This window comes from Solanum stenotomum, chromosome 7 (assembly GCF_019186545.1).
Source record: "Solanum stenotomum isolate F172 chromosome 7, ASM1918654v1, whole genome shotgun sequence".
Lineage (NCBI taxonomy): Eukaryota > Viridiplantae > Streptophyta > Magnoliopsida > Solanales > Solanaceae > Solanum > Solanum stenotomum.
In genome coordinates this window covers 3,258,032-3,273,049 of record NC_064288.1, presented here as the reverse complement: position 1 = coordinate 3,273,049, position 15,018 = coordinate 3,258,032, and the positions used below count along the sequence as shown (strand labels likewise).

The 15,018-nt window shown below is 35.3% G+C and overlaps 2 protein-coding genes and 1 pseudogene across 2 annotated transcripts; 1 reads left to right on the top strand and 2 right to left on the bottom strand.

The window, feature by feature from the left end:
* Positions 1-72: 72 nt before the first annotated feature.
* LOC125871281 (F-box/kelch-repeat protein At3g23880-like) lies at positions 73-1,209 on the bottom strand. The gene has a single exon (XM_049551873.1). It carries the CDS (start codon positions 1,207-1,209, stop codon positions 73-75), a length of 1,137 nt encoding a protein of 378 aa, XP_049407830.1.
* Positions 1,210-3,569: 2,360 nt separating this feature from the next.
* Positions 3,570-8,095, bottom strand: LOC125871280 (F-box/FBD/LRR-repeat protein At5g56420-like; annotated as a pseudogene).
* Positions 8,096-8,435: 340 nt separating this feature from the next.
* LOC125871877 (probable inorganic phosphate transporter 1-7) lies at positions 8,436-10,051 on the top strand. Its single transcript, XM_049552576.1, has one exon. It carries the CDS (start codon positions 8,440-8,442, stop codon positions 10,048-10,050), a length of 1,611 nt encoding a protein of 536 aa, XP_049408533.1. The 5' UTR covers positions 8,436-8,439; the 3' UTR covers position 10,051.
* Positions 10,052-15,018: the final 4,967 nt, after the last annotated feature.

Here is a 15,018-nt window from a genome sequence, read left to right as displayed (position 1 = left end):
TTATAAAATAAGCATAATTCAACAACACTTGACAAGAAACTACTCTTACAAGTTATTTGTTACTTCGTTGTTTCACAACCTCAGTCCCATTTTTGTTGCATCCTCAGTCCCTACCGTAGAAAAAGGACAAACTAGGCTTTCAATGTAGATTTCCGCCTCGTCCCAATTATTAGAGTTAATAACCTTTGAAGATCTGAGCGGGTCACCGTTTGTATTGTATATCATGAAACTTGATCCAAATACAACCAAAATTCCACTTCCACTTGCCAAGTGTAAACGTATTTGCCCAAGATATCCATACACCAATTGATCATCCGGCATCTTGATAGCAAACATCTTCGTCCAAGATTCTTTAACCCCATACTCCTTCATAAGCCAAACATCTAACATATATGGGTCGTCACAATCACACAAGACCGAAAGATTACTTCCCAACACTCCCAAGCTCAAAACCACACCTCCTCCTCCTTTCCAATAACAGGGTAGTTCCATCTCTCCCCATTTCCCGTCAGCCAGATCAATAGAAATGATGCTTCGTTTCATACAGAGTTTAGGACCAATAATAGTAATCCAATGTAGTTTCCCATCCACAAACCTACCTGACTGCTGTAGTGGCACCATACTTGGACAATTATCAACCGTTCTCCAAGAATCACTTTTTAGACTATATCTTTTTACCTCAATTGGAAGTGAAAAATCATATCTCGCAAAAATAACGACTATGTTATAATCATCATGAAACTCATCATATCCAAAACCACATGATTGCTTGATGCAATACCCAAAAGTAGTTTTAGTTTTAGGATTAGGCAACTTCTTGTACTTTCTAATTGATGGATTCCATAGAAACAATTCGTTTTCCCGACTAACCAAACAAATCAATCCATTGACAGAACCTACAATATAAACACCACATGGAACTTGCCTGGGATAATCCAAGTCGTTTGCCTCGTTAAATGAGTTATTAAATAAAGAGCTAACGCTACAATCTCGAAAGCCATACACAGTACGTTCAAACATCATAACCTTATGGCGGGTGTATTCGCTGTTATTGGCATTTAAGCTGAGATGAGTTTCAAATTCAGGACTAGAGATCAAAGCAAACCAAGATTTTGAAGCGCACCTAAATTTCAAGAGGGATTTTACTGGAAGCCTCAAGAGGATTTCAATAACCAGTTCGGTTGGCAGATCAGGAATCGAATTTTCCATCGTTGCTGATGAAAATTGAGAATCGATTTTACTTATATGAATCTCTTTGTACATATACTAAAACCTTATTCGTATAAAACTCCTTTTATTAATTTGTTTTGGTTGATTCCTAATACGAGTCGAACTAATTAATACTTGATACTGAATTCACATATATTTTTTAATTATTTTGAAATAAAATTCAAATATTTAGAAGTTACATAAAATATAAAATAGTTAACCACTCAAAATAAATAGGGGAAACTACATAAATGGACCATAAAATTCAAAAAAATTAAAAATTCTTACCCAAAGTCCAAACCCAAAGTAATTCTTGAAATACCCATTTTTTCTCATAAATAATTACAGCTCATACCCCATTCATTAAGGCTGATAATTTTCATCAAGGTTTTTGAGTGAAAAAATACCATCCATAATTAAAATAATAACGATGTATACATAATTGAGATCTCTTATAAGAATTTTGTCTTAGGCCAATAATTTTATTGAGACTCTTTGATCATCAAACTCGTTTGTGAGATAACACTACTATATTATTGTTGTTGAACTAGTTGGAGACAAAAATAATGGAACTCCTAATAATTCTCCATTCCAATCTTCAGTTTCAGTTGAAAAAAAAAGTTTTGGTGAAAAAAAGAAAAACTTATTATTGCCTCAATTGGAAATTGTTGAGAAGGTTATTACTGCTTTGAAGTTATTGATTAAAAAAATAGTGCACCTACATTTGAATAATATATATGGAAAAATTAGATGGACTTGGATGGGAAGAAAAATTATATATAGTATATTTTGTGAAAGTGACAACTACAAAAAAGCATGAATGATGTTAGAGTTTCACAAGTTAGAAAATTGGATTAAAGTTATTGGAAAAAAAGATAGGAATTCATTAGTTTTTCTAATTAGCTAAAATATATGTTAGGCGCTGATAATGTGATACCTTATTTATTATTTTTCGACTAGTATCTATCATACTTATTGAACTTTTTGATATTATATTGTGCCTACAAAAAAAATTTTATTCGTGATTTTTTTTTATGTGATGCTTGATGATTATGATATTTTTTTAATCAAAAAGTAATATTTTTTGTTGAAATGAATTTTTTATAACATTTTATTAATACAATGTTTGATTTCATATGCACATTCAGGTATTGAAAACAAACAATCTTCATCATTCAATGTTCAGATTTAGAGACCACATCTTAATATTAAGATATATAATCAGATCTAGACACCTAGATCATAATGCAAATCTTAATATTCACATATTCAGAGGTTTTAAGCTTGCTGGAAACAAATAAGGCCTTAATGATCCTAACGTGACCGAAGAATATAACTTGGATTATCCATTGAATGACGCACACAAAGATGTTTTTTATTGGGGGTTCAGTTAATAGATTGATTTTGTCTTGCCATGGAGCCCACTGACATGTTTATATGAAATCTATCAATTAGGAGGGCTCATAATTGCCACATATATGGTTTTGGATATGACGAATTTCGTGATGGTTATAAGGTAGTATTGAAGTTGAAGTCAACTTATATAGTCTAAACGTTGATACTTGGACAAGTGTTGATGATTGCCTGAGTGTGGGCTAGTAAATGTTTGTGGCAAGTTTTTGAACGGGAACTGTATTAGCCTGCTATTGTTGTTGGCCTAAATACATGGGTTGGCTGGTACATCGTTTCTTTTGATTTTGCTAATGAAAAATCGGGAAAGGTGGAGAAGCCATGCTCTCAAGAAGGAGGTAGTTTTCGTTGATGGGAGTGTTGGGAAATGATCTTTTTGTGTTTTCTTATAGGGGAAGTCATGAAGAAGTGTGGGTTATGAAAGAGTATGGGGTTAAAGCCTCTTTGACAAAAATGTATACCAACAAATATTAGGACTCTTCACTTTCAGTGTCGCACTCATGTCTACATGACATAGGTGTGGGTGTGGGATTTGTTACCAGATATGGTCAATCGATTAGGGTTCTTTATTCAAAATCGATCGAGTGAGAGCAACTTAGGTACTATTTGGTTTTCCCTATTTCTTACGTACGCGTAAATTTCTTTCATATATATGATATTGTTAGTGCTTGTAATGAATTTTCAGCTTTAAAGGGAAGTTTGAAAAATGATTATTCAGTAGTCTACTTAGGTAAATTTTTGGTGTTCTTGGTTGGAGAAGTTTTCTCTAAGCTGACAAAATTCATTAATACAAGGCTACTAGTTTTAGAGCTGTTTGTCATCTTTTTACAATTGCAGCATAGTTAGAAAATGTATTTATTCAATCCGCTTATTTGACATCCCAAGTTGATGTAGATACCATGAATTTTGTACTACAACTAAGTCATGCATAGGCTTTCTTCGGACTCGTGTCAACTGTAGTGATTTAGCAGGACAGGTTGGACAACATCAGGCGTAGTACCAGGTACAAATGAGTGCCACATACCTGGACCAGTACGTTGTCCCAGATGCAAAAGGAAAACAGACTTTGCCTAAGACGTTAGCAACGGGACAAGAGTAATAGCAGCTAGAATAATATAAATAGTAGTAGATTTCACTAAAGAAGGTGTTGGGTTTGAAAGAATCAAGACGTCATGAGGAGACTAATAATTGCAAATCCTGATGGTGATAAGTTAGATGACAAAAAACCTATACTAAAAGAAACATAATATTATTATGTTTATGGTTTGACCAATTGACTTACGTATTTAAAACTAATAAAAAAACGTAAAAATTGTAGAGACAAAATAGAGACTTATTGGACTTCTAACAACAATTGATGTGTGACTTCCATAATTTCAAAGATCAAAAGCAATTTCCATACCAGAATTTCCAGATCCAACAACGAATCTTCATATTTTTCAATGAATTTTTTCCCCTTTGAAATTTTCAAGACCTCCCACTTTTGGAATATGGCCTTCGTTATTTTCTCCTGTAGCCAAAACCAAGAATCACAAGCATACAATTCCATTTCTCCACTACCCACATTTCTTAATTTGACATTCCATTTATTCTCCTCATTGTTGAAAGGGATAATTCAACAAATCACAAGAGGGGCTGAGATATGCCAACTTTTGGAAACATACCTAAATTGCAAGAGGGGATTCACCGATAGCCTTAAGAGGATTTTACTGATGATCTCTGATCGCAGAACGATGGATCTAAAGTTTGAATTTTGAACAGAAAAAGAAGAAAATGGATTACCGCTTGAGTGTTTCCTCCGCTTTTTGGGTCGATGGGAGGGTTCCGATTCCATTTGAGCTCTCTGAGAAGACTTAGGTTTCCATTCTACTGCGTAATGTCTCCAAAAGAGATTTTATATAATTATTTTCTAAAAAGTGGCCCTTTTCTTTGTGTAATAGGTACAAAATATAGTACTTTAAATATCTCTTGAACAACTTTTGTACTCTAAATTCACCAAAAATGAGCAATTTAAGACACCCTACTAGAGTGCATTTAAGATACTGCGTTAATATCACGCTCAAAAGAGTCTTAAATTTTATCTTCCAAAAGACCAGTCAAAGAAATTTAATGTTGGATTAGGAGGATTCACATTTAAGAACTTAATTTATACTAAGGTTTCATTGTATATGGAACCAATTTCTTGATCAAATCCTAAAAAGGCCTATGATTATAATTTTTTTGAAAATATTCATCAAGAATCAATTAAAAATTCAGCAAAACCTACCTGAAATCTTGCCTTTCTTTAAAATTGACTGGAATGATCCAACTTGTGCATTGCTTAATCCCAACAACTGTAAGAGCACACTGTGTATATAAAACAAGGAAATTAGTCCAAGAATATAACTGTCCAATATTCTGAAATGCACAAAAAAAGATGTCAACTTATCATGGACAGCAACTCACCATTATTCATTGTGGTATGCAATATATAGAGCGAGTCCGAAAACACAACAAAACACCAAAAACTTTACTCCTATTTATTGAAATGCAGTAATATAAATGGGATGAGGACGAACACATGCTATACAATATCTCTTCCATATGCCATTCCTTTGTTCTTCAAAATTGTAATATAAAGTGCAATTGTCAACATCCTATTGAATCAACTTTCGGATTTATCTAACTTTGTAACCACAATAATAACATTGGCATCATGATCACTTTTTTTTAATCTAAATTTTCCATTAAAATAAAGCGAGATAGCAATAGAGATACGTAATGGCATACGAAGAGCCTGATTGAGCACACAAAGACGTTGACAAACTTGCTGGAACATACTATAATATTCCTATCACCGGATAATTGCATCAATGTTCTTCTCTAGTTATTAATATTTCTGTTTTAGCAGCACTTTGACCAGTGTTGTAGTAGTTAGGGCACTAAGCACAACTCAAATATCCATATACAAACTCAGGAAAATGGAAATGAATCTGGAAGCCAAGACATAATGCAGAAGGAGTAGAAAAACAAATTACCGGGATAAACAATCATGTTTGATTTAGGAGTCGTCACTTTTTTCATCAAAGTCTAACTCAAACATATGTTTCCCTTTTTCTTTTGATGAATCTCTCTTTTTCTTTAAAGAACATTTTCATTTATCTTCTAGATAAAAAACCCAAAGTTTTGTCCCTCCGAAGTCAAACTTTGGGTTCATATAACTAGCACTGAAGTCCGAACCACACCTCAGTGTTAGCTATGTGAAATTGATTCTGGGCGTTCACAGGCTGGAAAATAATAATCAGCTAATCGCCAATACATGAATAGAAACTGATCCAAAAATAACAATTTCACAGAATATATTAGATAAAAGTAATGAGGATGATCTTTGTTTTAAAAGGCCCTATATATTCAAAGGTAGATAAGAGTACAATTTTTGTCATCGTTGTTATATCAATTAAAAGTAGTTTCTACAATAGTGCTTGTTAATCATGTTTAGAGTATATTTGTTCTTATCATTCACAATATCAAAGTTAATCTAATTAGGTGCATTAGTTATGTATCACCATGTGAGAGATGAAAACCAATTTAGAAGCAATTCAAGTGTAGTTCCTACTTAATATGGAATCAACTATCTTTCAAAACAGTGCTTTTTTTTATTTTACCCAAACACTACAAAACTGCTTAAAACACCTAAATAAGCCAATCAAAACAGGCTCTAAGTATACTTCAGATTACTAAACTATCTGGGTTTGTTGATCTTCATTGTTTAATATGCGACTGAAGCTCCTGCTCTTTTTTTCTTAAACAAAGGCCAGCAATTTCTGATGAAAAATATGTTTGATACACGTTACATGGGGGCTAGCCCTGCCTCCCTTGCATGTGGTGTTTTTTAGACTTCACTGATTCTACTGCAACAAAGCTCGATTGGGCTCAGATCGGTACTATAGCAAGCTCGGTTGAGCTCGGCTCGCTTAGAAGAGTTTTCAAATATAGTGGACTGCTAGAAAGAATTGGAATGTCTCTCAAAATTATTTTTGTATTACAATAACAACAGAAGTAGAAATTTAGTTCCATCTGAACCATGAATTGTACTGCTGTCAAATATTGGAAGAACTCAGATAGATTTATTAAGCATATTTTGGATTAGCTAGCTCATGTTGACAACAACAAAGACCAAGCAAGTCTTTGCATTAACTTGAAATAGAGATAAATTAACTGCATCACCAATCTAATAAAAAATAAACTTTCTCCCTCTCCCTCTCCCTCTCCCTCTCCCTCTCCCTTCCCCTTCCTCTTCCTATTCCCCTTCCTTTTCCTCTTCCCCTTCGTAAGGGTCCTTATTGCAAGCTCCTCAATTTTGAGTTGCAGCGGTTTATCTTTTCCATCAAAAGCTTTTATTTCTTTTAATTGACTATGCAAAGGTGTGCTTTTATGAGAAGTAGAATGACTTGAATTCTTCATATACATTAAACTATCAAAGAAACGTGTAATCGTTTTTATATTTGAGAGTAAGTTGAGTCTCCTAGGATGACAACTCCATAGCAAAACATCCACAAAAGTTGGGCACTCCATAGTCTGATCCAGACATAGAGATATAGTTAAAACGTCCACCCGAGGGGTAGACTCTATGTAGTCCATTTGCAAATCTGTCATGTTGATCTCACCGCAATTCGATAAATAAAGGGAAACTTGAGACCAAGAGGATGAATTTGATAGGAACTTCCTCAACTTACAAAACCATGCAGCATTCAAATTGGACAAGCATTGAAGAGTGATTTCTGAGTGCTCCAATTGGGTTGACTCTCTTGCAATTTTAAGTTCAGGAATTTGATTCCCCACATAGTCAAGTGATACCAAATTCGGAGCATCAATCTCCCATGTACCGCCGCGCTGATGAATCTTCAAGACCTTCAAGGAATCCGACTTAATCTTTCCAAGATTCCCCGAACAATGCTGGAGGATGAAAGAAACAATCAAGGGACAGCTATTAAGTAGAGTTTGAAGCATGTTTTTGCCTAATCTTACATGAGATAGAAAAACATTTCTCAAAGACTTGCAATTCACAACACCACTAGATAACGAAACATTCATACCATTACAATCCCGCAGAAACAATTCTCTTAAAGATTTAGCTGCCAAGATTGTTGAAATAGGCACGGGGTATGTTGTATAGTTAAGGATAAGATCTTTTACACCATTCTAAAGTGCAATATCAAGCCACTTATCAATCATACGGAAGAGTTTTTCAGAATCACCATTGAACTCTAGTAATTCAAACTTTTCTATAGAAATTTTTCCGTCCCTATATCTCTCCATGGTTGTGTTTGCTATCTTTGCCCCGCCTTTGCAACAATGAACACTGAATTCCAAGTTGGGAAGAGTTGACCATGCTTGCAGCCATGTTTTGGAGAGAATGCTCATCTGCGTTGCTTCCTCAAAAGTAAGAAAACAGAGTATTTCTTTGAATGAGACATTCAGGCAATATGTCAGTCATGGTCGTTATGAAGGATCAGATCAAAACCCTAATATTAATGAAACTTTATAGATTTAAAAAAAGAGCCCTACATAATAGGAATTCTATTTTTAAACGAATTCCTTAAAAAGGAAAAATAAAGCGCGTCTCTTTTCCTGTTACGCATTATATTGCTTGCCTATCAAGATTTTAAATTGTAAATTAATATATTTATGGTTAGTCCTATTTGGACAGAGAAAAGGAAAGCCAAGCGTAGTCTAAACCAATTTGGACAGGGAAATCAAATCTAAGCTTATAAAAGGAGTTGATATTGTCAATATTCAATATCAACATCCTCTGCATCTTTATTTTTAACAGTTGTGAAAATGGCTGGGAATATGAAGGTTTTGAATGCGCTTGATTCCGCAAAAACACAATGGTATCACTTCACAGCAATCATAATAGCTGGTATGGGATTTTTTACTGATGCCTACGATCTCTTCTGCATATCTCTAGTCACTAAGTTGCTTGGACGTATTTACTACCATGTCGATGGCTCATCAATGCCTGGTTCACTACCTCCTAATGTTTCCGCTGCTATCAATGGTGTCGCCTTCTGTGGTACCATTGCGGGACAACTCTTCTTTGGATGGATTGGTGACAAAATAGGAAGGAAGAAAGTCTATGGCATAACCCTTATGATTATGTCTATCTGTTCCATTGCTTCTGGCCTTTCTTTTGGTAGGGATCCTAAGACCGTCATGGCCACCCTCTGCTTCTTTCGCTTCTGGCTTGGTTTTGGAATTGGTGGCGATTACCCCCTTTCTGCTACTATTATGTCTGAATATGCAAACAAAAACACTAGGGGTGCCTTCATTGCTGCTGTTTTCGCTATGCAAGGATTTGGTATCCTCGGAGGTGGTATCTTTGCCATCATTATCTCTGCTGTATTCCAGGCTTGGTTCAAGGCGCCGACCTATCAAGTGGATCCCCTTGGTTCAACCGTTCCTCAAGCAGATTACGTGTGGAGGATCATATTGATGGCTGGATCACTTCCTGCTCTTCTCACTTACTACTGGAGGATGAAGATGCCTGAAACGGCTCGTTACACTGCTCTTGTAGCCAAGAATGTGAAGCAGGCCACTGCAGATATGGAAAACGTTATGCAGGTTGACATTGGGACAGACCAAAAAGAGCCTGCTGTAAAGTCCGGCAATGAATTTGGTTTGTTCACGAAACAATTTCTTAGGCGACATGGACTTCACTTGCTTGGCACAGCCAGCACATGGTTTCTTCTTGATATTGCATACTACAGCCAAAGCTTGTTCCAAAAGGACATCTTCAGTGCCATTGGATGGATTCCTGCTGCCAAGACTATGAATGCAATTGAAGAGGTTCAAAAAATTGCACGAGCCCAAACTCTTATCGCTCTCTGCAGTACCGTGCCTGGATACTGGTTCACAGTGTTTCTCATTGACAGGATTGGCAGGTTTACCATTCAATTGATTGGTTTCACAATGATGACAGTGTTCATGTTTGCTCTAGCCATTCCTTACCACCACTGGACTCTCCCTGGCCACCATATCGGGTTTGTGGTCCTCTATTCACTGACCTTCTTTTTCGCCAACTTTGGACCCAACGCCACTACATTTGTCGTGCCTGCTGAGATTTTCCCTGCTAGATTGCGGTCAACTTGCCATGGAATATCAGCTGCATGTGGAAAGTTAGGGGCAATGGTGGGTGCATTTGGATTCCTGTATTTGGCTCAACCACAAGACAAGACCAAGGCTGATGCAGGGTATCCTGCTGGAATTGGGGTGAGGAATTCACTCATTGTCCTTGGCGTAGTCAACCTTCTCGGATTATTTTTCACTTTCTTGGTTCCAGAATCGAAGGGGAAGTCACTTGAAGAGATGTCAAGGGAAAACGAAGACTCAACTGAGGAAGGAGCAGAAGTGGAGAATCATTCATCCGATAATAGGACAGTTCCTGTGTAAAAGCAGTTACTAGTTTCATTTCTTTCCATTCTATCCTTCATATGTTCTGCAAAGGTTCTATGAAGCTATTAGTGTAGACACTCTGTGTAATTGCAGCAACTAGAGTTCCATATGTTTTATGTTTTGTGTCATATATTGGATGCAGTATGTAAAAACTCTTCTCTTATTAACCTTTCTTCATTAAAAAATTAGCTTTAAATAATTTCAAGATCAGTAGATTCTCTGCATGAACAGTGATGAAACTAGTATTTTCGTCAAGTTAAAAGTACTTTTGGGAGCATTTGCAGTGAACCTTTTTTTGTGTCTGAATATTCCAAGATGATAAACACTAACTAAATACTTTTGAAATATACTCTAAAGCAAGCAATCCATATGCGATAATAACTCTATTCCCTTATCTACTGTTTGGTATTGTAAGTTTATACATTAGATTGTTGATGTGTAACATTAATTAGGTAATAACATGATAACATTACAATCTATTCAAATATTGTATTCATCAAAACAATGCAGTACAATCAATACAATACGAAACATTCTAAAACTACATGTAACAACCATTCAAACAAGCTAGCTTCAAACCTACGAACTAGGACTAGCATCGAACTAAGTGAGTCAAGTCTTAGCCTAATTGAGCCAAGCTCAACCAATCTTTGCCTAATTGCCTAATTTACTGTAATTGAGTTGAAGTACCAACTTGTGTTCTTTTTAACTCTTCTTCTGAATACCGATATGTTGTTATATATATACCACAAATTACAGTTGAAAATATACCGTAACAAGATAGTTGAAGCTTGTTCAATATTCTCAATGAACCCTTTGCCATAACTAGCAGATCGTTCTCATTTAGAAAAAATAAGTGTAGCATGTTTACTTAATCCATCCTCGTCTTCATGATTTTCTTCCCTATAACAATGTTCGACTGTTATGTTCCTTTGAACAACCTTAGGTATGATTTCTTCAATGATTCTTTGGATTCTCCATGGTGATTTAATAATTTCATTGTTTATTTCAACCGCTAAAAGAGAGTTCAATTCGACTTCTAAGACTTCAAATTGTTGATGAAGAACTTGTGGTGAGGTCAAGATATATGGTCTAAAGAGTGATTCTTAGAGAAATGTTGATGATTTCCAGGGTGGGGTGTTATTGAATGATTCGGGTAAGTTTGTGAAGGGGAAGCTTCATTGGGCTACTACTGGTCGTCTGAGTGATTATGCATATATTTTTCCAAAGTAAGTTCCTACAAATAATAGTGGACGTCCTTTGACTTTGAGAACGCGTTTAGGGAGGATGAAGATGAAAGACCAATAACTGCGAATGTATCGTAGGACAGAGTTCACCAGCATAGGATAGGTACATGGTAACCCAGCACTTTCACCCTAGCTGTGAACTTGACAATTAGTACTTCACAATGTACTTCTGTTATGAACCAAGTTTAGCCTAATGTGGATACCAAGGTCACACAAGTAGTTATTGGGCTGAGAACGAGTAATAGGGCAAGGTTAATTTGGGATCCGGATTGAGTAGTGGGCATGAAACAGTTCCATCATAAAGATAGTGATGCGTGATTTAGGGATTATGCAAATTGTTGAGTAAAGAGTCTGATTCTCCCATCTTCATTCTTAGTCGAGCTTCTCATCCCCTTCTATCTATATCTGTATTTTCTGATCTTCTTCCTCCGATTAACCTTTTCAGTTTTGTTTTAAGCACTGTTAGTTGTTATTAGCTTGTTGTTTCCATTTCTCAAGTGTATTTTATGTTGTCAGTTATTATAATACATATCATTGTTGTGTTGGTAACTTGAATTGTTACAACTTCAGATTACTTAACTTACTACCTGTATTTTTTTTCATCTTCACTGTTTAGAATGTGACTGAAGCACCTTTGACGTTTCTCAAATGTTTGGGAAATGTAGCTCCCGCCTTTTTTGCTTAAACAAGGCCAGCAGTTTCTAATGAAAAATATGTTTGATACATGTTACATGGGGGCTAGCTGGTGTAAATAGTTGACAAATGTATTAATAAACTTACGAAATGAATAAGTGCATTCAATTCGAAATAGAGACAAATTAACGGCATCACCAATCTGATAAAAAATGAACTTCCTCCTTCCCCTCCATAAAGGCCCTTTTTGCAAGCTCCCGACTTCTGAGTTGGGGCGATTGATTTTTTCCATCAAAAGCTTTTATCTCTTTTAATTGACTATGCCAAGGTGTGCTTCTATGAGAAGTAGAATGACTCGAATTTGTCAAAAACACTAAATGATTGATGAAATCTGTAACTGTTCCAACAACATCTGAGAATAGGTTGAGTCTCCTTGGATGACAACTCCATAGCAAAGCATCCACAAAAGTCTGATTCATCCATTAAACATTGACATTTAAAACATCCACCCGAGGGGTATAACCTATGTGGTCCATTTGCAAATCTGTCATGTTGATATCACCACAATTGATTAAAATAAAGAGAAACTTCAGACCAAGAGGATGAATTAGATAGAAACTTCCTCAACTTACAAAACCATGAAGCGTTTAAATTGTTGCATTCAAGAATGATTTTTGAGTGCTCTAATTGGGTTGACTCTCTTGCAATTTTAAGTTTAGGAATTTGACTCCCCAAATAGTCAAGTGATACCAAATTCGGAGCATCAATCTCCCATGTTGACGAATATTCAAGACCTTCAAGGAATCCGACTTAATCTTCCCAAGATTCCCCGAACAATGCTCAAGACTGAAAGAAACAATCAAAGGACAACTATTAAGTAGAGTCTGAAGCATGTTCTCGTCTAATCTAACATGAGATAGAATAACAAGGACAGTTACTTGAATGTGTAGTAGGACAGAGTTCACCATAGCTGTGAGTTTGTCAATTAGTACTTCACATCTATTTTGGATATCTTGTCAATTACAAGAGATCTTCATTTTCACACATAAGCTCGGAATAGCTCGATGTTCAGATCTACATTGCCAAAGCATTACTAATTGGAACGGTTGCATATATACATGAGGTTTTATAAATTATTGTATCATTGTATAGTGCATTTAAGATTGTTGGATGAAGGATTTTTGCCCATACTTGTTACTCTCTCTTGTGAGGGATTATGGGACTAAAACATAAATACATAATATCGAGGCTTCCACTCTGTCCAAATATATACAGAGTATGAGGCACTGTTAGCAAAATCAAATTCAATGATTGCAAGAGAAGAACATATTCAGGATGATGAAAATCGAACGTTTTAACCTAATGATACAAGACTAAAACATATGGTTACGGCGTGTTTCTAAAAGAAGTAGAATGACTCAAATTCCTCATATACATCCATGAAACATGTAATCATTTTAACACTTCAGCATAGGTTGAGTCTCCTAAGATGAAAATATTTTTTTCAAAAGTATGTTTTTAATAAGTGCTTCTGAGAATAATCTAATTTTTAGTAGCAATACCAAACACTCTAAATTTAACAAGCAAGTTTTGATAAATATCTTATGGTAATCAAAATTTTTTTGCATAATTTAAATATTACAGTTGTTCAATTGAAACTTTAAAAATTATTTTGAACTTAATACTAAAAAATAAAGGACCTTTTTTTTTGGTCTCTATATCTAGCCCTCTTAAGTTTTTAATTTATATTCATAATTATAATTATTTATATTCCTTTAAATTCATTTGGATCCTTAAAAATATTGATTGAATTTTTCATACTTCATTAAAGACTTTATAATAGATAAACTAGTCATTAAGTACTATTCTTTAAGGTATTTAAGAATAAGGGAAAATACATTAAAAAAAAAACCCTAAACTTGGCACGAAAACTTACTTTAGTACTTAAACTTTACGGGTAATTATTTACCCCCCCTTAACATATTTGAAGTGAATTTAATACCATCCTAACGGATGACGTGGCAAAAAAAGAAAAGAAATTTTTTTGAAAGCGCGTTAAGTTATATTTTAAAAAAAGTAATGGTCCCACTTTATATATATAATGAAAAAAAAAAAGAAACCCACCCACCCATTCTTCTTCTTCTTCAAACCACCCACCCCGCTTTCTCAAAACCCCACCTACCCCCTTTACCTGCTTGTCTTTTCTTCCTCAAACTCCCCACCCCACCCCATCCTCTTTCTCCTTCTTCAAACTCTACATTCAAAGTACATTTTCTCGTTAAACACATAAACAAAAAGAATCACATTCAAGACCCACATAATTTTTTTACTCTTTACTTTGGAGATTTGATCTTTCTTAAAAAGTTATGAAGTTTTTTGAAAAATAAAGACTTTGGCATAAAAGAAGATGAGGTTTTGTTAACCGATCTATAATGTTAATGGTTGGCAATTGTAACATCCAACAATTTAAAATGACTATGAAGAAGCTTGGAATTGGAAGTAGTCAATTTTTTTGGAAAAATTCAGAATCTGGAAAATTTGGCTAAGTGTGGAAATCAGTGAGTTTTTGGCCAACTTTGAGTAGTCGTAACTCCTAGATCAGGATGAGTTAGGAGTAGTTCCAGTTATGGTTGTGAATCTTGTGGAACGATCTTTCCAACGCCACCGAGTTTGCTCGATTCCGAGTTCGTATGAGCGAGTTATACCCTTTGAAAGTTGGGGCAGTTGGCAGGAAGTCCGTCCGGAAATTTAAGGGCATTTTGGTCTTTTCACAAATCATTTCTTTTGAGGTTATATTGTTGTGTTAGGCTGTTTGTGGATCATTTTTGTTCCATTTTAAAAGAGAGAAAGTTAGGGTTCTTGAGAGTGAAGAAGAGAAAAAGAAGAGAAGAAGAGGAGAAAGAGGAGATCAACAAGTTTCCGTCGTGGAATTTCGTCGGGGGTGATCCCTATCAAGGTATGTTAGTTCTTTAGTGTGGGTTGATCCTTTCCTCCACACACCAAGCTCATTTTATGATTTGAGAAAAGATTGGATTTGTTGTTGAAGTTGTTGAAGTTGTTAGTTGTTGTTGATGTTGTTAGTTGT